This window comes from Oryx dammah, unplaced genomic scaffold (genome assembly GCF_014754425.2).
Source record: "Oryx dammah isolate SB20612 unplaced genomic scaffold, SCBI_Odam_1.1 HiC_scaffold_3, whole genome shotgun sequence".
Lineage (NCBI taxonomy): Eukaryota > Metazoa > Chordata > Mammalia > Artiodactyla > Bovidae > Oryx > Oryx dammah.
In genome coordinates this window covers 96,731,341-96,754,067 of record NW_024070187.1, presented here as the reverse complement: position 1 = coordinate 96,754,067, position 22,727 = coordinate 96,731,341, and the positions used below count along the sequence as shown (strand labels likewise).

The window sequence follows — 22,727 nt, the reverse complement described above, 5'->3', positions numbered from 1 at the left end:
TTAAAAACAAAAGTACTACTTTTATTTGGCTCACTTCTCCATTTATTAGAATAACCACATGTGGCGAGGCACAAAGCACTTATTTTTACATGACTACAAAGTTATCACAAATCCCAAACTCCTTAGCCACAGATATTTCACTTACTCTGTTTAAAGAAAAAGCTTTCAAAACATCTGAGTTAGCTTGATACACAGAGACCCTGAATAAATGGGAACTACATATTTTTAAATGCTTGTACTTCCTGCTCTAATAATGTCTTCTTTAAATAGAATCCAGCATAAAAGGGATTGAAATATGTAAGGTCATGATGCAAATGTTTTTGAGAGATAGTGAAATGAATCCGTACAACATGGAAAAAGGTGTAGTGTGCACAGACGGTCTGCAAGGAGTCACTGAGCCATCTGGGCTTCCATGGCTTGTGCTGTCCATTCTGGTGCTGTCTGACTAATTTTCTCCAAAAGGTTATTCACTTGGAAACAGAGTGACTGGATCTGTTTGTCCCATGTTGGCAGGGCTTCCCGTGCTAAAGAAAAAAGGAATAATGTACAAAGCTGAAGTTACTCCTTTGCAACCATAGTGAATGTGAGTTAGAAGACAAAACACAGAAACACTGATTTTTAAAAGTTACTTCAAAACACTTGGCTGATAAAATTAAGCTAATTAAGCAACAGTTAAGAAAAGTACTCCAATCACTGGCATAGAGTATAAAAGAAAACAAAACAAAAATACACAAAATAAAATCAATCAAAACACCTCAGCCACAACAGAAAGATGACTTCACTGAAGTTAAAGCACTGACGTGCTTTTCTCACTCAGTTTATACCTTAAGATCCCCTGGAGGAGGGACAGGCTACCCACTCCAGGATTCTTGGGCTTCCCTGGTGGCTCAGCTGGTAAAAAAATCTGCCTGCAACGCAGGAGACCTGGGTTTGATCCTTGGATTGGGAAGAGCCCCTGGAGAAGGGAAAGGCTACCCACTCCAGTATTCTGGCCTAGAGAATTCCATGGAGTGTATAGTCTGTGGGGTTACAAAGAATTCGACAGGACTGAGCGACTTGCACTTTCTTTCACTTTATACCTTCATAAGACACTGCCACCTACTGGGGAAAGTAAGCCTATTTACCTACTCTACGCTGTCTCTACTGGACTCTAAAGAATATTTTAATATTTAAACTCCAAACAAAAAACCTCATGATCTAGCAGGCTTTTCTCTGCACAGCAACCTGCAGTTAGAAATGAAAAACTAGGGAGGGAGCAGCTCCATCCAAAACAGCATCAACATTTACAAATTTGGGCACAGAATTAATGACAGGGAAAAAAACTATAAAATCTGACTAAAGGACATAAGATAACTTGAGTAGATACAAATCACATTTCCAGCTGGAAAGATGTAATATCTTAAAAATATCAGTCCTTTTCTATTAACACATAAATTTAAAGAAATTTCCAAGACAATCCCCCCTTTCTCTGTTTTGCTTCCTGAACAAGATAAAATTACTGAAGTTAATATGGAAAAAATGATGTTTGAGAATAGCTGAAATAATTTTGAAAATTAAAAATAAGGGCAGGATTATAGTATATCTACACAACTAAGTATTATTCAGCCTTAAAAAGGAATGAAGTACTGACTACATGTTATAACATGAGTGAAACTAGAAAACACTACATTACGTGAAAGAAGGTGAAAGGTCACATATTGTATGGTTTCATTCATATCAAATATCCACAATAGGTAAATCCATAGAAACAACAGAAATTAGCTGCCAGGGGCTAGAGAGAGAGAGGTATGAGGAGTAAGTGCTTAAGGGGCATGGCGCTTCTTTTTGAGAAGATAAAACTGTTCTGGAACCAGGCAGATATGGTGGTTGTACAGCACTATAAACATACTAAATGATACTGAATGATTAATCTCACAGATGTGAATCTCGACTCAATTAAAAAATAGTAGTGGAGGGACAGGGTCTGCTCTATCAACAGTAAACTCTATTATAAATTACCCAATACTGTTACAGACCCATGGAACTGAAAAGAGTACAGAAAGAGATCCAAACTAATTTGTGAAACGTGTATGCGTGCTAAGTCGCTTCAGTTGTGTCCGACTCTTTGCAGTTCTACGGACTGCAGCCCGCCAGGCTCCTCTGCCCATGGGATTCTCCAGGCAAGAATACTGGAGTAGGTTGCCTTGCCCTACTCCACGGGATCTTCCTGACCCAGGGATCAAACCTGCGTCTCTTATATTTCCTGCACTGGCAGTCGGGTTCTTTACAACTAGCACCACGTGAAACCTAATACACTCCAAAGATCAGAAAGGATGCTTTATTTAATAAATGATACTCATATAATTGGCAATCTATCTTTAAAAAAAAAACAGCTAGACTATGACTCATACACAAAAATGAACTACAGACTGAATTTGTAAATATAAAACAATAAATAAAATATTAAAGAAACTTTAAATATTAATTTAACCCCAAAGTGAAGGAGATTTTCTTACTCAATACAGAAAACACAAAAGTCATAAAATTAAAAATGGACATATTTGGCTGCAAAGAAAGCTTTTAAATGTGTCTGGAGTTAGGGTTTATGGTACACATTGCCTAATAGAAACACAACTGATAGAATGAGAAAAGTATCTGTAACATTGATATAGGAAAGGTATGGAGAAGAAAGGAAGGAAATATGTAAGAAAAAATAACAATTCACAGACGAGAAAATGCTAATGACCAATACATGGAAAGATTAAAACTTCACCAGTGCCAAGGAAATGTACAGTAAGACAATAATGCAGTATTTCCCCCCAACAACTGGCAAAAGACAAAAAGAAAAAGAATATCCAATTGTTAAAGCTTCATTCTCTCACGTTGGCGGAAGTGTAAATGGCTACAGCTTTCTGGAAAACAAACTGGTAGTAGCTATTAATCAAAATACATATATCCTCTGAAACATCAAAGTATGCAACTTCTGAGACTTCATTCTAGAGAACTAAGTGTCCCAGGATTTAAAGATTTGCACAAGGAAACCACCTGAATGTCTATCAACAGGTGAATAGTTGAACTCCATGAAATAACCACACAACTATTAAAACAAATAAATTAGATTTTATATCTAATGACTTGAAAATATGTTCACAGTACATTAATTTAAAAAAAAACAACACTTTGTACAATACTATGTACTTTAAGGTAGGACGCCATTTTTTAAAGTCCATATCTTTTTTTACTTATCTATATAAGCATGTAGAAAGACAGACAAGATTTCAGACTGATACTAGTTGTGCCAGACAGGTGGGGTTAGAGAAATGCAAGAGAAAGTGAAAAGATATTACAGACTCTTCCTTTAGTCATTAGTGTAATATTTACTTCTTAATAAGAGCAGATTTACCATTGTAATTTTTTTAATCTAAGAAAATTAGAAAGGAAAATATTCCATATTCTATCAAGTTGGCAGACATTAATTTAAATTTTTCTTTTACTTGGTGACCCCTCTGCTATACTATTCATCATATACTGTATTTGTTAATTCAATAATTATTTATTTCCCACTTACAATAGGCAGGACACTGGAAAAGATGTTGGACATACCATGGAGAACAAGAAACACTTAATATTGATCACTAGGAAGCTGAGCTTGGTAACAGAAACAGGCATTTAGACAAAGAGCTACAGAAATGGAAATAATTACGATTAATGCTAGCAAGAAATTCAGGGTGACAAAAACATATAACTTAGAGCTACTCCTAAACTGAGGAGTCAGGAAAATCATTATTGATTAACGCTGTTGAAACTAAGACACGGGGACAAATAGAAGATGACTGGAGAGGCTAGCTATGGAGGGATGGCTATTCTGGAATGTCTGATGTGGGAAGGAACTTACAATGATGGAGAAAACAAAAAGACCTGTGGGCTGGACTGGAAAGAGAAATTCATAAAGGGTCATGCACGATCTTTTGGAGACTTTGCAGAATTTTACTCTACAAGCAATGGAGAAACCATTCAACCAGCATGTAATGGAATAGAGTAACATTGAATCATTTGGTTTTTATTTCTTTTTTCTGCCTGTTTGCATTTTTCAAAGATCATGATTACTCTGGCTATAGCAGGGCAATGGGATTAGAAAGGAGCAATTGCAGACATGAGATAAAAGTTAAGAGGCTATTTCTTAAGTCCAAAAGAGGGTACAGGAGCTTAGAATAGAGTGGTGACAGGAACAAATGAAGAAAAGTATGTGGATTCTAGATACACAAAAGACAGAAAGTTGAAAGGATTCTGGGCAGCAAAGAAAAGAAGGGGTCAAGGATAAGGGTGCTGGAGAAGGTGAACACTCTAGTTCTGGATAGCTGGTTGGTTGTTCTGCGAGGCAGGCAGAGAGGGGAAATGGTGAATGTGGTTTTGGATATGTTCCTTCTGAGATGCCCACGAAGCAGTCAGGTGGGAAACACCTACTTGTCAATTAGAGCCGCTGAGTCTGGGATTCAGAAGGGAGACTTACACTAGAAGTCTAAGTATTGTCTGCATAGAGATGGATCAATAGGAGTAGACGAGAGGGTACTAGGTTACTAGGGTAACTCAGCAGAGCAAGAAGAAAAAGGCCAAGGAGTAAGTCCTAAGCAGCCCCAATATTTAAATGTAAAGCACTACAGAGTCTACAGAGATGGCTGGGAAGAACACCTGGAGAAAAAGGAGGAGAAGCAGGAGAACATGGTGAAGTAGATGCACAGAAGTCAAGGGGGTGAGGGGCAATCAAAAAGGAGTAAGTGGTCAACCCTATGCGATACGATGTTAAGCCAAGATGAAGCCTGAAATGTAAAAGGATTTTCACTAAAACAGAAGAGACCCGAGTATGTTTAAATATTGATAGAAAGAAGCCAACAAAGGAGGGGGAAAAAGGATGAAAATGGACAAAATAATTGCTAAGCTCAAGTTCTTTAAAAAGATTTCTGTTGGAGGTAGGGAGTGGCAGAGTTCAGAGAAGGGACCCCAAGTGGAAGAACTAGAAAGAGAGATGGAAACCATCTCCAGTATAACATGAAAGAAGAAAAAGACAAAATTCAATCTATATTTAACATTTAGGAGTTTATAAATCTGATAAAGAAGTTAAGATAATTTCATATGAATAGCTTTTTTTTTCTTCTCTCTATGAATAGGAAATGCAGTTCTCTCCTGGGTGAAGGAGGACAAAAGTCAGAGATTTAGGAAACTGAAATCAGAAACAGTCACTGCAGAGTAGGGAAAAAAAGTGGACTAGAGAAATGTATGAAGAATCCCAGGCAGTGTCGAGAACCCAGGACCCTGGATTTGCAGCGGTATCAGTCAATCTGGGACTCTTGACTCTTCTCCAGCAAACCTAGGTTAGCTACTCAAGGACAGGACTGGAAAAGCCGAAGGATGGGGTCATTCAAGGTGAAGACCTGCTGGACAGCGGGAACAAAGTTAGTAGGCAAGTGGTCTGGGGCCTCTGTGAAAGAGTAACTGAAATGATGAACCATGAACTCTAAGCTGGATAGGAAGAACGGCAAAACTTTAAAAGGGGAGATGTCCCTGGAGGTCCTGTGGTTAAGACTCTGTACTCCCAATGCAGGGGACCCGGGTTCAGTCCCTGGTCAGGGAACTAGATCCCACATGCCATAACTAAAGAGTTCATACGCTGCAACTTAAAAAAAAAAAAAAAAAGATCCTGCATGCCACAATGAGGCACAGCCAAATACAAACAACTTTTTAAAGTAATAAAATAAATTAAAAGAATTTTAAAGGGCTAGGATGACGGGAGGAAAGTGAAAGTCACAGACGGAAGGCTCCAGCATGTTCAAGGAAGAGGTAAAGCAGACATACCCGAGAAAGACCACCAGAAAGGCTGGGGAAAGGCCATGGCCAGAGTTGGGTATTTCAAGTCACAACTGTCCAAGCAGAATGGTTCTGGTACTGTAAGGTCCAGGGCACAAATGAGGTGGGAAGAGGGGCTGAGGAGGTATTAAGACAAACGAGAAAGTCGCGAGATCTACTTATCTGTCTGCCTCCATCAGTTTAGTGAGCTGTTGAATAGGAAATGCAACTGTCCTTTCTACACACCCATTACATGGTATAGTCAATAAATGTTTGGTGAGTAAATGAATGAATATAGCAATGCCAGCTTCAATTTTTCCTCCTTGCATTTGGACTGCAAGGAGACTGAATTAGTCAATATTAAAGGAAAGCTCCAATACTTTGGCCACCTGATGCGAAGAACTGACTCACTGAAAAAGACTGATGCTGGGAAAGATTGAAGGCAGGAGAAGGGGATGATAGAGAATGAGATGGTTGGATGGCATCACCAACTCGATGGACGAGTTTGAGCAAGCTCCTGCTGATGGTGAAGGATGGGAAGCCTGGCATGCTGCAGTTCATGGGGTCACAAAGAGTCGGACCCGATTGAGTGACGGAACAACAACAACAACAACAACAATTTCTCCAGGAAATAAGTTCATTCCAGTAGTAAGATTCTGGGTCAAAGGAAAATGCTCAGCAATTGCTCACTCTGCATGTTTTAATCACAAATACACAATACTGTCATTTCATCATGCTATAACCAAGCAAAACTTCTTACTTTCAAAATGAACTATCCCATCAATCTGATCAATAAATCCATTCATACGTCCTTCTGTGATCATTTGTGATGCTATCTTTTCTGCCTGTTTAAAAAAAAACAAAACTCTTAGACATTTTAATTATCGTATCGAATTAATCACACATGCTCATCAACAGAACTGAAAGCTTTTGGGTTAGCTGATCATCACTAAGCCTTATGTATGTGTTCATCTGCCATTTGTTATAAGAGCAAATCTTGTACATCTGCCTATTTAATCCCCCAATTCTTCCTGGGTACAATCCATTCTTTTATGCTAACTGGGATCTGTTTCTCTTATAAGATTTTGAACAAGCACCTAGCCCTCTTGGCAATTTTTCTCTCTGCTCAAAATCTAACTCACAATTTTTCTTCTCTCTGGGATCGACACCTCAAAAAAATCCCTAGCTTTTCTTATTCTATTTCATTTCAGTTTTCACATTATCACCCCCCAAAACTATTTAAGACAGTAGTTTTTTTTGAAGGAAAAACTGAAAGGAGAAAGAGTGTTCAAATTTAACAGGGAAATGAAAGGACTTAAAAGACAATTAAAGGGGAGCAGAAAGTCCTCTGATTCCTAAAGACATACTTCATGTTTACTGTCTGTTAAGGAAACTGGGTTGTAATAGTCATTATAGTAATTCTGATCATGTTCATAATCAACCCTAATTCACTCCCGAACAGACTGTGACTAGCATTTACTGCTAAAAATATGTTCACTTCCCTTAGTCTCAGCAAGGAAGTCATGCCTCAAAGCCTAAGAAGCAAGCATCTATTAATGGGAACTAAAGCTTTGGTTCCAAAATGGTTCCACTGCCTCCACTGTGTATGAAATGCATACATGTAAAGGAACTGTGTTAGTGAAATTTTAATTCAGTATTTTCTAACACATAAAAGGAGACGTGACCATAACTGCATGACTTTAAGGTCTACAAGTTAGTAAAAGTAAGGTTGATTGCTTGCTTTATCTAAAATTAAGAGAATGTTTTGTAGATGACACCTGAAATACCCTCTAAATAATACTGGCACTTTTCTGGAATTTATACATAGCCAACCAAATCATGACTAAGAATGAAATCAACTCCCTAATAACGCAGCCAACTTCTTAAGTTAAATCAACCACAGAAGTTACAACAGAATAGCTTATAGTGTTACCACAGTCATTAAAGGGCAGGAAAAAGAACTGACGCAAACGGTAGTTAAAAATCAGAAACCACTCTGAAGTGGATTTGAACAGATATGAAACAAAGATATTCTTACAAAATGGGAATCATAACCTGGAACCCCTTTAAGATTTCCATTCTAGGTCACTTTACCATGAATTTCAACTTAAAAAAAATCCAAAACCAAAGACAATTCCATTATAGTACTATTTTAACACTCAAATAATTTACTTCCATTTATCTGAGGCTTTTTATTTATGTTTTTGTTGTATACATACAATGTATACAATATTTACCCATTACAGTCATCCCTCAATATCAGCCCTGGGGGGTTGGTTCCATGAGGGCCCTGGCTACCAAAATCCACCAAGGCTCCAGACCCTTACATAAAATGGAGTAGTACAAAGAATACAGCTGGCCCCCTCCATATCCACAAATTTTTCATCCACAGTTCTTGAGGTCCAAGTGTATGTATTTTATTTTCTCTTTATATCAATGATTTAGTCTCTTAACTTCCTTTTTATGTATTGGAAATAAGAAAATACCTTAGCTGCAGGAATCTCTAAAAGGGCTCCAAGTTCTTCAAAAGTAATATTATTATATAATTTGCTTGCAGACAATAAATTGTGTTCAATAACAGCTCTGTCCAAGATGCTAGAACCTTAAATATAAATAAGAAAGTTATAATTTTGAAACTAGGTTTACACTCTTAAAAAAAGCATCTTTTAAAAAAAAAATTTCCAGACATGTAATAATTCATAATCATTGTCTTTATTCTTATCAACATTTTAAAAGCAACCAAGATACCCTAATTGGTACATTTGGAATCATACAATTAAATAAAAATAACATTTAGAAGATGACTGGCAAGTAGCTACTTATTAGCTGAACAGATTTAGTCCTCTGGATTTGGGCTTTTGCTTCCTTGGACTAGTTAGCAGCTTCATTGCCTTCTCTTCTCTTGCTATAAGCACAGATTTCATCAGCAAGCAGCAGCAAAACAATCATGCAACCTATTCTGTAAGCTTGATAAGTCAAAACATACAGAGCAATGGGAATGTCTCTATTTCTCTGGGCACTGCACAAGCACTGTACCGAGGCAAATGTGAGACGTGTTTGGATGGCAAGATCCCTTCGTGAGATATCAGGTATAGGATCTTCCCCTAAGAAAGATAAAACAGGGCCTGACAGAGTTCTGGACCTAAGGCCCCATCCTGAAAGGGTTAGACTGTTGGGCTCACCCAATTCTTTTTCTCCCTTTTATTGAGATATAATTAACATGTAACATTGTATTCATTTAAGGTATATAACACAGTGAGTATATATATATATATATATACACACTGTAAAATGATCATCACCAGTTTAGTTAACTAGCGTCATCACCTCACAGTTATAATCTTTTTCTTGTGATGAGGACTTTTAAGATTGACTCTCTTAGCCACTTTCCAATATAAAGACCTAAATAAATAGGAAAATAGGGAAGATTTAATATTGTTAACTCCCCAAATTGATCTACAGGCTCAGTGCGGTCCCTAACAAAACCCCATCTGTTTTCTTCACAGAGACTGACAAACTCATCTTAAAATTCACATGGAAACTCAAAGGACCCAGAGAAGCCAAAACAATTTTGAAAAAGAACAAAGCTGAAAGGCTTAAAATTTCTGATTTTCTGATTTTATTACTGAGACACAGTAATCAAGACGGGAATTCTGGTGTGAAGACAGATATATAGAATAACGGAATAGAATTTAGAGTCCAGAAATAAACTCAATTTACAGTCAACTGATTGCCACCAAAGATGCCAAGGTAATTCAGTGGGGAAATAAAGAGTCCAACAAATGGTGCTAGGACAGCTGAATATTCACAGGCAAAGTAAAGTTGACCCCTACTTCACACCACATACAAAAATTAATTTAACATTAATCAAAGACCTAAATATAAGTGCTGCAATTATAAAACTTATAGAAGAAAACAGAGCAACTTTTTATGACCCTGGATTAGGCAACAGCCTTTTAGATACAACACTTAAAGTACAAACCACAAAAGAAAAAACATAAATTGGATTTCATAAAAATTAATAACTTTTGGGTTTCAATTATACCATCAACAGTGAAGAAACAACACATACAATGGGAGAAGATATTTATCTGGCAATGATAACATCTAGAATATATAAGAATTCACACAATTTAATGATAAAAAAAAACAAATAACCCAATTTAAAAGTGGTCAATAAGTATATGAAAAGGTGTTCAACATCATTAAGCCCTCAGGGAAATGCAAGTCAAAACCATAACAAGATACCACACTTCATACTCACTAGGATGACTAGTGGGGTATGAAGACAATCAGAAAGACAGATAATAACAACTGTGGGAGAAAACATGGAAAAAATGGAACCCTCACACATAGGAAGGTAAACTGCGGCAGTCATTTTGGAAAACAGTCTGGCAGCTCCTCAAAAGACTAAACATAGTTACCATGCTGCTGTTGCTGTTCACGTGCTCAGTCATGTCCAGCTCTTTATGACCCCATGGACTGCAGCACACCTCTTTATCAGCTGATGGACATTTAGGTTGTTTTTGCTATTAATCATGCTGTTGTGAACATTCATGTGAAAGTTTTTGCACAGACATTAGCTACCATATGACCCAGTAATCCCACCCCTAGATATATATCCAAGAGAATTAAAAATTAAAAAAATCAAAAACCTATGTCCGTACAAAAACTTTTACATGAATGTTCACAACAGAACCTAACTGTCCATCAACTGATGAAATAAAATGAGGTAACACCATGTTACCTGGCAATAAAAGCGAATGAAGTACTGATGCACACTGCAACACAGATGAACCGTGGAAACATCAAGCCAAGTGAAAGAAGCCAGCCACAGCAGACCACACACTGTATGGTTCCATTTATAGCAAATGCTCAGAACAGGCAAATCTACAGAGCAGAAAACAGCTTAGCAGGAACACTGTAAAACCCTGGGAATACACTAAAACCACTGAATTGGAAGAATAACAACACTGTGTCTTAAGATTGCTAGCCTAGGGGTTGTAACTAAAATAAACAAAGATGGTCACGAAAAATAAATAAAGTAACAAAGGCTAAAATGGAAGAAGACAAAATACCTGTCCTAGATACATACTCTCCTGTGAGAAATTTGAAAATCATTTGCATTCTTAGAGATCCTAGTTAGAATCCCTCATTTTAGAAGAGTAACCTGATTTTATTTTTTCTTTCTTTGGCCAGAAAGCACAAAGTCAAATCTGAAGTTTAACTATATCAGTTCTGGAAACTTTTTCTTATTTATTTAGCTTTTATCAGAGAACTTCCTGCAAAAGAATTTATTAAAGTTGCTCAGAATACACAGGAGACAAGAAAACTTAAAATTAAAAAAGAAAAGAATAGCAATGATCAAAACATACCCATTACAGGTGGGCTACAAGTTTAATTTTTTAAACTTTCTAGCAGCCTATCAAATTAAGAAAATCAATCAGTTTATCAACTCACATTACTTAAATTAAAACAAGTACTTGGAGAATCACAACTAATCCTAAGACTGAAATGGAATTTTTCTCACTATCTTCATAAAGAATATCCTATAGAATAAATTATCTCCTTTAGACAGAAAGATAATTATTTGTTTCTTAATGTACAATTAAAAGAAATTCAATAGGTCGATATAATTGCTTCAGTAAATCTGGGAACTAGGGCAGCGACTGATGAGGTATATATACCTTTTTGCCAAATCTTACATAAATAATTGTATACAGCTAGATTCTCTTCAATATGGGATGACAGTGAATCCAAGGCAATGAGTCTGGCAGATGTGCATGTCTGTCTTGACCTTTTCCATATTTCTAGTGGTCTACATCTATATTTTCAGTCATGTGTGCTACTGTTATAAGCTACCTTAAAATCTCTATAGATAAACATACATAAAATTATTGATGTTATGAACAAGCATCTATTATAAATTCTTTCCCAGCGAAGACAGTCTGACTTAAGCAAATAGTAGGAAACACACCACCAAGTTCTATTCTTACCCCTTAATAAGCTTGCGCAAGCTACTGTGCCAAATTTTGCTCTATCTAAAACAGGACTGGGTAATTATGCTGTTATAAACTGATGTTTAAAATTCATTAAGGTACTTACCAAATGGTTTGAGTTTTAAAAAAATCAGGTGCTATAAGCCTAGCCTATAATTCTTCTGCCTTTTCAGTTTCCAAAAAATATTCCAAAAAATGCTTTCCAATAGGTCTACCCTTATATTTCAAACTCAAATCCATGTATGATATTCATCTTCAGTCAATATTCATTTTTTATCAAGCATTAGATAAAAATATTACAGAAAGATACAACGCTCTTCAAATTTAACATATGTTCCACTAGTGTGACCCGAGTGTTGTTCACTACCACATACTTATAAGAAGCAGTCATTACCATCAGCTGTAGTTGCTTTCTGGTGAGGCATCAGCATGGCAGCAAATTCTTGAAGTTGATTTCCTCTGATGATCCTATCTAGGTACATTTTCTCTAGGATCCCATAAGCAGCAAGCTGCTGGCACCTTTCATCCTTAAAAAGAGTAGCTAGCATCCGAGAACGCTGCTGTCCTAAGGGAAACAAACGAGCATCAAATATTCTCACTCTTCTTTCAGGGAAAAACAATCTTTCTTAGGACCCAATTTTTGCCTACTAAATTATACAGTTGATCCTCATTATTTGTAGTAGCTATGTCCTATAAAGTCACTGCCAACAATGAATTAGTGAATACTCAACTGCTGCTCCTAGGGTTGACACAGGATTGGTTCCTATGAGCTCTTGGTCACAGCATTTTTGTCAGCTGGTCAACATGTAATCTTGCTTTGTGTGTTTGTTTAAAGGCACCTTAATTTATGGCTTACACTATAAACTCATGTGAAAGAACTTATCTAACTTACCACACGTATATTCTCCATAAGACACATCAGAGACTTCCCACACTTGAGCACACAAGATAATACTATCACACTATGCTTGGGGACCATTTGAAAATAGCAAAACCAGCAACAAATGCATGAAAATGTGAAGAGTATCAAATAGACCACAAAAAAGGACACTTGTTTATAGTAGGAGAGCTGAAACAATGTGGAACATCACCTTGTTTGACACCAGCTGGAAACAATATAAATAAGTAGAGGGGCTCAAATTTTTTGCTGCTTTGCACATGTCTGCAAATGACTGTAAAAGCGCCTCAAGTATTGATTTGGGAGGGGGTGACAAATTTTAGCAAGTAGGTAGATTCACCTACATGGAATCTGCGAATAATAAGGATCAACTCCATATTCATCTGTGGAGACTATGATACACAATCATTCTCTCAGTAGCCAACAGGGACTGGTTCCAAGACTCCCTCATAAATACCAAAACCTGCCAATGCAAAAGTCACTTAAGTAAAATGATGTTCTATCTGCACCACCTTCATATATCCTCTCTTATATTTTAGATCATCTCCAGATTGTGTATAATACAATGTACAATGTACATTGTAATGTAATGTAATACAATGTAAATGTAAATAAAATGTTAAATGTTATGTAAATAGTTCTGGCTGGCACCAGCAAATTCAAGTTTTGCTTTTGGAACATCCTAAAAAATTTTTCCCCAAATATTTTTAATCCATGGGTGGTTGAATTTGCAGATGCAGAAACCATTGATATGGAGAACCAGTCATATGCCAAAATGTTACATGGTTCAAATTACAGCTAATTGCTATTTTCTTCTTCTTGCTTACTTATATTTCTGTAACAAACATGCATCCTTCTGGTAATAATAAACAATTGATGAAAGATGAACAAACATTTCTCAGATAGAAAACTTGATTTTCATGGTCTCAATTTACACCTTCGAGTACCTTTAAGTGGTGGAAAATCACATGATAACTGATGATATTAAAAAGTGAACTAATGGAAATAAAATTATGAACAGACTTTTTCTTTTTAAATTTATTTTTAGCTCTAAATATTGAAAGAGCCTAAATGACGATGACATCCAGCATCAGTGAGCATACCTAGTATCCTGATCTTGCTAACCTCATTAAGAGGAACTAGAAACCCTTAAAAAATAGCTAATTTCACGTCTGGGGCAGGGAAAAAAAACAAAAGGAGCCTAAGGCATCTTCTTATACTATATATCGGGCAAGTACTCAAAGACTAACAGGGGGGCCATGTCAAAAAGACATAATTTGGTCATATTTGGGACAACTTGAGCATCGGAGAAGGCAATGGCACCCCACTCCAGTACTCTTGCCTGGAAAATCCCATGGACAGAGGAGCCTGGTGGGTGCAGTCCATGGAGTCGCTAAGAGTCGGACACGACTGAGCGACTTCACTTTCCCTTTTCACTTTCATGCATTGGAAAAGGAAATGGCAACCCACTCCAGTGTTCTTGCCTGGAGAATCCCAGGGACGGGGGAGCCTGGTGGGCTGCCGTCTACGGGGTCGCACAGAGTCGGACACGACTGAAGTGACTTAGTAGTAGAGCATCAAAAAGAATCACAACCATAATTTATTGTAACACACAAATAAAATTTAAAAACTGAGTCAAATATATAAGAATATTCATAGCAGTACTATTACTAATAGCCAATGACAAGGCAATAGGATAAACAATGTGGTATATTCACAGAATGGGATACCACATAAAAACAAAAGTGAAGAAAATACCTCTAACAATGTGGATAAATTTCATAAAGTTGAGCAAAAGAAGAAAGACAAGAGTATATATACTACATGACTTCATTTATATAAACATAAGAACCAGACAAAACTAATATATACTAATGACCACTCTTAGGGGTTGGGGGTTAGGGACAGAGATTAGGAGAAAGCAGGACAGAGGCTTTCATGGTGCTGGTAATATTTTGCTTCTTTTTCTGAGCACTGACTATATGGTGGCTTTCATTTCTGACAATTCACTGAAGTGTATACTTTTGATATGTACAGTTTTCTGTGTGTACATGTTTTCTGTGCATACATGTTTCTGTATGTACAGTTTTGTATGCTTCTACATGCAGAAGAATAAGCACAGAAAAAGTTCACAGTGATATTTGGGAAAAAAAAGGAACAAAGAATGAATAATTCACCATTTTTCTTTTTCATTTTCATTTTATACTACATGCAATGAGTGATCCAGCAAGGATTATTAACAGATATTAAATTATGGAAAGGAATTTGGAAAACAGAATGTTTGTGGTGTCAAAGCAGCACCCCATGAATTGCTTACAAAATACAAAGAGGACAATGTACCTTTACAGTGGAGTTTCTACCTTAATTAAATGAACAAACTCAGCACCACTAACAGTGGGACAATGTAGCAGTATGTGTTGACAGGATTCAACAGCAAGTATATAGTATCATTATAAGGTATTCTTGCTAGAAAAAAATTTAACTTGAATCTAATATAACTTCTGGGTATAATTTCTATTTTATAAGGAACCTATGGGATTAAGGAATACATTAACTATATATTTATTTATTTATTTATATCAACGAGGGCTTCCCAGGTGGCACAGTGTAAAGAATCCACCAATGCAGGAGACACAAGAGACGCAAGTTCAATCCCTAGGTAGGAAAGATCCCCAGGAGGAGGAAACGGCAATTCCCTCCAATATTCTTGCCTAGAAAATTCCATGGACAGAGGAACCTGGTGGGCTACAGTCCATAGTGTTGCAAAGAGTCAGACACGACTGTGCAACTAAGCACAGTACATATCATATAGATCAAAAAATCTAGGATGAAGGATATTCTTTATAATAACTTCAAAGTCAGTATTTTTTTTTTTTGGACAGGAACGTAAGATTCATCGGTGGGCACAAGGAAGGAGGCGACCGCACCAAGGCTCTCCTAAGGGCAGGGCCCCTCATTTGTCCAGAGGGCCACCATCAGTGTTGTGTATATAATATGTGACCCCTTGCCATCCGGGATGAGCTGCTTTTCTGCCACCATGGTTTCAAGTTCATCTGCACTAAACTTAGTAAATGCCCAGTTCTTGGAGATGGAGGTCTTCCGGCGGCCAAGGAACTTGAACTTGGCCCCAAGGAGGGTCTCAATCACAGGCTCCATGTTCTGCAACTCAGTGCGGATGGACATTATGACTTGGCCAATGTGGATCCTAGCCAGTATGCCCCAGGGCTTTCCAAAGGCACCATACATACCTGTCTGGAACCTAGATTGGGGACAGCATGCTAGTCGTGAAAGTCCACTGGAAAGAGCAGTATCCCAGGTCCCTTAGGGCAACCTGCACAAGCAACAGACTGCATACACTATCGAGGAGGCTGCTGTTTGCAGCCACTGCACACTGGGCCCCCATGGGGAAAAGAGCACAGTCGGCTTAATTGGCTGCAAAAGTTTTTTTTTTTTAAGTGAGGAAACTATATACAATGTTGTATGTGAACTATACCACAATGAAGTTGGGGGTGGGGGGAATGAGGAAACTCTTCTAGACTAAAAGAATCTAAAGAATCATAATCACCAAATAACACACATAAAATTCCTCCTTATTTAAGATGAAAAAGGCAGGTATAAAAGATATCCTTGAGCTAACTGAAGCAGTGATAATACGGACCAGCTGCTAAATTCTACAGTGTTAACTTTTTTAGAGATGATAATGGTATTGCAGTTACACAGAAAAAAATGTTTCTATTCTTAGGAAATACATCATGATATATGAAGGAGTGTCATGATGGCCCTCAAATTACTTTAAAATGATACATCAAAACGTGTGTGTGTGTGCACGTGTGTGCATGCATGAGTGTGGGTGTGAGAAAGAAAGAGAGACAATGAGAGAATGCAAATATAACAAAAAGCCAGGAAATTTTAGGAAAGAGTAATGAAGAGTAAGAAGATCTGCTAAGACACTATAAAGATAAAGCTATAATAATTTGAAGAGCATAGTATTAGTATATTCATAAATACAGAGGCTAATTAATGGAATAGAATACTATGTCCAAAAATCTATTATAATGTGCTTCAAAGCAACAGGGAGAAAAGGGATTCATAATTCAATAAAGAATGCCAACTCAAATAACTAGCCATTTAGAAAAACAAGCATGGACTTTTCTGATGGTTCCAGGGTTAGGACTCCACATTTCCACTAAAGAGGATGTGGGTTCAATTCCTGGTCAGGAACTAAGAAGCCATGTGGTATGTCCAAAAAAGTCACTTATGTTTATATGTAACAGATCTATTATTGTTACTTTTAAATGAATTAATAACTATTTTTAAATTACTCACTTCGATTTCTAATACACTAAACAGCAGATATACTCTACATAAACAAAAGCTCTCTAGGGTTCTCAATTTTTCAGAGTCTAAATCACTGCAGATGGTGATTGCAGCCACAAAATTAAAAGACACTTACTCCTTAGAAGGAAAGTTATGACCAATCTAGACAGCATATTAAAAATCAGAGACATTACTTTGTCAACAAAGGTCCAGCTAGTCAAGGCTATGGTTTTTCCAGTGGTCATGTATGGAGATGAGAGCTGGACCATAAAGAAGGCTAAGCGCCAAAGAATTGAAGCTTTTGAACTGTGGTGTTGGAGAAGACTCTTGAGAGTCCCTTGGACTGCAAGGAGATCCAACCAGTCCATCCTAAAGGAGATCAGTCCTGGGTGTTCATTGGAAGGACTGATGTTGAGCTGAAACTCCAATACTTTGGCCACCTGATGTGAAGAGCTGACTCATTTGAAAAGACCCTGATGCTGGGAAAGATTGAGGGCAGGAGAAGGGGACGACAGAGGATGAGATGGCTGGATGGCATCACTGACTCAATGGACATGAGTTTGGGTAAACTCCAAGAGTTGGTGATGGACAGGGAGGCCTGGTGTCCTGCGGTTCACGGGGCTGCAAACAGACACGACTGAGTGACTGAACTGAACTGAACTGAACTGAAAGAGCAGAGGATTCAAGAACTTAAAGTACCAGAAGAAAACATGAAGGAATCTAAAATATGTAATTTCAGAATAGGAAAGACCTTTTAAGCAAGTCAACATAACCCCAAAGCTATAAAAAGATTAAAATATTTAACTATATAGAAATCTAAAGTTTCTGAGTGGCAAAAATTAAAAAATAAAGCCAAAAAAGAGATAATAAATTGGGAGAAAAACTTGTTAATTTCTTATATATGTGAACAGTTTTTATAAGAAAAAGATAAAAAATGGCTAATGAACATAAACAGACTAATTTACTCCAAAAAAATGGGTTTTTCAATAATGACTTTTTTTAACACATGAAAAGATGCTCAAAAGCATTCATAGTAAATGAAATGCAAATTAAAACTAGAATGAAATATTACCTTTCTTCTACCAAGTTAGTAAGGATAAAAAAATTTGGAAATGTGTGTGTGAATAACCAGGTACATCAGAGAAGACCCTGATGCTGGGAAAGACTGAAGGCAAAAGGAGAAGAGGGCGGCAGAGGATGAGATGGTTAGACAGTATCACTGATCCAACGGACATGAATTTGGGCAAACTCCAAGAGATAGTGAAGGACAGGGAAGCATGGCTTGCTGCAGTCCATGGGGTCACAAAAAGTCAGACACAACTAAGCAACTGAACAACACAACAACAATTAGGTACACACAGACATTATTGTTTAGAGGGTAACGTTAAAAGGCAACTTTAATTTCTATCAAAATTTTAAATGTATGCACCCTTAGATTCAAGAATTTAACCTATACATACACGTATAATCACTACAGCATCATAATTGGCTAATTATGATAAAGCCAAAGGATAGAAAATAAAAAACAATGAGTTTTATGAGTTGTATAAAGACCACTGTGATGGACAGCCACATAAAAAAAGCACCCTGCAAAAGTGTGTATATCATGTTATAATTTGTGTATAAAAAGGAGGATACACACTTATATACTGAAAGAGATAGAAGAAATCAGTAATAGTTCTTCAGAGTAGAAAGTGGTACCATATTATGTACTATCTTTTCAGTAACAAAAATAAATAAGATCACTGCTTTATACAGAATGAAATGTGTAGTCTGAATATGTCATTAGGCTCTCAACTAAACACAGTTCAAAAACAAACATTATAAAATGATTTAGAAACACCATGGCTTAGAATTATCAGCATTTCCTCTCAATGTCCTTTCCTGCTTTATAAGTTGATTTACATGCTATAGTTTAGTAAAAAGGACAAAGAACAGTTTACTACTTATATTTACTGGAGAAAAAGATAAGTGCCAGGTCTAAAACTGAGGCTTGAATATTAAAAATTTTTAAAAATCCCCAAAGCAGTACATTAATTATATCACCCATTTCTAGATTTTAATTTTCATTTCCCTTTGTGTAATTCTCAATTTAATATCCATTTTCTTCAGTGATATTTTAGCAGAACTAACCTTCAGATTATCTCTTAACAATTCCTAATATCTGTGGGTAAGAGGCTGGTAAATACATATTTTTAAAACGTCTTAAGTTAGCAACCTACTCTTACTGCTTAAATGTTTTAATTAAATTTATCATAACTGTATTAATAAGACATTCTCCTGAAGAACAGTTTCTCACCAAATCCTCAAATAGCAGTGAAAGTCACTCCATCGTGTCTGACTCTTTGCGACCCCATGAACTATATAGTCCATGGAATTCTCCAGGCCAGAATACTGGAGTGGGTAGCCTTTCCCTTCTCCAGGGGATCTTCCCAACCCAGGGATCAAACCCAGGTCTCCTGCATTGCAGGTGGATTCTTTACCAGCTGAGACACTAGGGAAGCCCAAGAATATTAAGTGGGTAGCCTATCCCTTCTCCAGTGGATAGCAACGAACCTAAAATTATTAAACAAAGATAGCTTTCTACTCATTAAAGCATAAATGATTTGTTTACCTGCTGACGCTAAGATGGTACAGTGCAGAGCATGTTTTAAGGCCTCTAGTCTTTCACTTTCATGTACTATTGTCTTGTAAGAGAGTTCATTGTACCTTTGTGCAGCTTCAATGAATTTTCTTCTATAATCAAGAACACGTGCATAGCATACCTATAAGAGGGAAAATGTTTCAATTAGGGGGAAAAATTAAAAAGCAAAAGAAAAGAGAATTTCTAATGTATAACAACAGCATTTATCAGATATTCTGGAGCACCTTAATATTGTGGGATTCTCCAACACAAAATTAATTCCAAACCAGTTCATCAGTCACCTTATAATGTATCTGTAACTGTTCATTGGTTGATTCATTCTGAAGCAACGATGCCCGATTTATGTAAGCCTCTGCCTGGACTGGATCATCGTCCTCCAGATATAGCCGAGCAATCTTCAGATAGGTCTCCAGTTTATAATCAACATTGTACTGTCTAGGTGATAACAGAAAGACACAGAATGACTATTTCACCAAGAAAATTTTTAGGGGTGGTAGAAAATAAGTTATCTTTTCCTGATATGTACACATATATTCTGTTACTATAAGGGACTCAAACTTTTTACTGCATTGGAAAAACACAAAGAAGCTAAAAAACATTTCCAAAATAAATTTTACTGAATTTTCATTATTTTTGTCATTATTCATATCTATTTTAGCTTCTTCTAATCCTCAGATAATCTCACAAATCAAAGATCTTTAAAAAAATTTTAAAAGCCCAGTTCAAGGACATATCATGTACCACCACCAAAAGAACTATGGACATGTACATCCATTCTGGACAACAATTTGGCAGTATGCTCTCCAACCATTCTTTGAATCCTTTAAAATGCATATACTCTTCACCTACTGTATTCTACCTCTAAAAAATAAATCCCCCCCAAAATCATGCATGTGCACACATATACATGTAGACAATATTCGTTTGTAAAGTTATTCATAAATATCCGTAATAGGAAAAAAATGGAAATCACCCATAATGGTATTTATGGTAATTAATTAAGTTGTGATATATAAAGATGACAGACACTACACAATTACATATATATAAAATAATTATATACAGTGTCGTTATTATAATAATTATTTCTGATACTAGTCATAAGTTTTCAGTAAATGAAAAAAAGGATAAAAAAGTACATAAACACACTATCAAAATGTATTTCTATATACATACATCAAGAGAGGAATTGCAATTATCTCTTGGAGTGATAATACAGGTAGTTTTCATTTTTCTTCTTATCCCAAAGGTCACATTTATATGCAAGAAATGCATAACTGAAGACCTTATATAATTCAAAACTCACATAATTCAAGATTTACCCTCACAGAAAAGTTAATTCTACTTATCACCAAAAGTGGTGTTACCATGTGGCAAGAACAGAGTTTACAATTGACTTGGCCCTAACTCTGAAACTAATTCTTCAAAAAATTTTATATTAATTCAAAATTTTCCATAAGTCATATATTATTAATGTTTTCTATTATCTCTATTCACAACTCATATTTACACATATTGTTATAAATAGCACCATATTTTTCTGCATTTTCATTTCTTATGCCAAGTATATCTATTACTTTCATAATCAGAATGAATCCTTTTTTAGGGAAACAAGCTCTCAATAATTTATCCAAATCACTTTAACTTGTTTAGAAAACCATAGAAATTTCAGTTCTTGGTATTCTCATACATAATGTTACAGTACTCTCAAAACGTTAATAACCACCACTGCAAAGAACAGTATCTGTATTTATGTCAACTACCAATGAAAATATATCATTTGCTCTGTACTAACGAGACACTGCTCCAGACAGCATAAGACCAAAGTGATTAAGAAAGCCCTCAGCCTTTTCAGAGGCTTCCATGGAGGTTCAGATGGTAAAGAATCTGCCTACAATGCAGGAGGCCTAAGTTCGATCCATGGGTCAGGAAGACCCCCTGGAGAAGAGAATGGCAACCTGTTGCAGTATTCTTGCCTAGAGAATTCTCTGGACAGAGGAGCCCGGCGGGCTTCAGTCTATAGGGTCGCAAAGAGTCAGACACAACTGAGAAACTAACACTTTAACTTTCTCAGCCTTTTCAAACTATCAAAGGAAAAAACTGAATTAACAAGAAGCCTTAGAAAACAAAATTCAACATCTATATATAAAGGCGTTTTTATATACTGAGTGCTTTTTCAAGGGGCATCATTTCACACAAAAGGCAAGATACCTGAAGTAGTATTTGCCTTATGATCACAAATACTAAGGAAGACAAAATAAGAATCCCTTATTCACCTGGTAAAAGAGTAGAGAAGTAACTGAAAATATTTTTTGTCATTTAGTTCGTATTTTTATAGTTGCCAACTGAAAAAGGAACTATGTTCAATAATACAACCAAGAGTTTCACAACTTTCATCTTTCTGTACAATATAAAGACCTAAATTTTTTTTAGAATCATATCAAAGGCAAGATTGGCTGAATAAGAGTTACAAACTATCACCTTAATTTTTCTAATAGTTCTTCCATCTCATTTTCTCTACTATCTCAAATCCAAAAATCCACTGAACTCACTGTGACCCCAAACCACTGATCCTATTACATTGTTACTGTATTTTTCTCCTTAAAAGCCTCACTTTCCTCCTGACCTCACTTGACCCCTATGGCCAATCATTACAATCACTGAATTGTGTATGCACTCATCTGCCTTGTTGCTCTCATGCTGTTGTACTTGTTGGGCAAAATCAAAATGCTGGTTAAATCGGAGAGTTCATCCACTCCTTTCTTCCAACCATGTAGCTGAACTCCGATGGAGAAAAACACCCCACCAATCTGCCAGATCTCATTTTACAGACTACAACTGTTAAACGAGCCTTAATGCTGCCAAGTATACTGTCCATCTTTAGTCTGTTTACTATCCCGCTCTCCTGGAGAACTTTTCTGATATTCTTGTATCTCTTCAACCTCACTACTCCCACCCCTATCAGCTGAAGACTCTGACTCCAACTTCACTAAGGATACTGAAATAATCAGAGTACTTACACAAGCCCCACCACCGTATTACCAACATC

General features: G+C 36.6%; 1 protein-coding gene and 1 non-coding gene across 3 annotated transcripts in view; both read right to left on the bottom strand.

Moving 5' to 3' along the window:
* Positions 1–22,727, bottom strand: part of COPS4 (COP9 signalosome subunit 4) — a 39,147-nt gene continuing 16,420 nt past the window's right edge. Inside the window, exons 5-10 of one of the 2 annotated variants that reach the window (XM_040237236.1) lie at positions 19,960–20,113; positions 19,649–19,799; positions 12,214–12,384; positions 8,307–8,422; positions 6,581–6,665; positions 1–524 (exon numbers count right to left, since the gene is read on the bottom strand). In XM_040237236.1, coding sequence (XP_040093170.1) covers positions 391–524; positions 6,581–6,665; positions 8,307–8,422; positions 12,214–12,384; positions 19,649–19,799; positions 19,960–20,113 — 811 coding nt within the window. In that variant the 3' untranslated portion in view covers positions 1–390. The remainder of the gene's footprint in view (positions 525–6,580; positions 6,666–8,306; positions 8,423–12,213; positions 12,385–19,648; positions 19,800–19,959; positions 20,114–22,727) is intronic. The other variant, XM_040237237.1, reaches the window with a different exon arrangement.
* LOC120862341 lies at positions 16,021–16,155 on the bottom strand. The gene has a single exon (XR_005720764.1). It is a non-coding gene; the product is annotated as a small nucleolar RNA SNORA70 (small nucleolar RNA).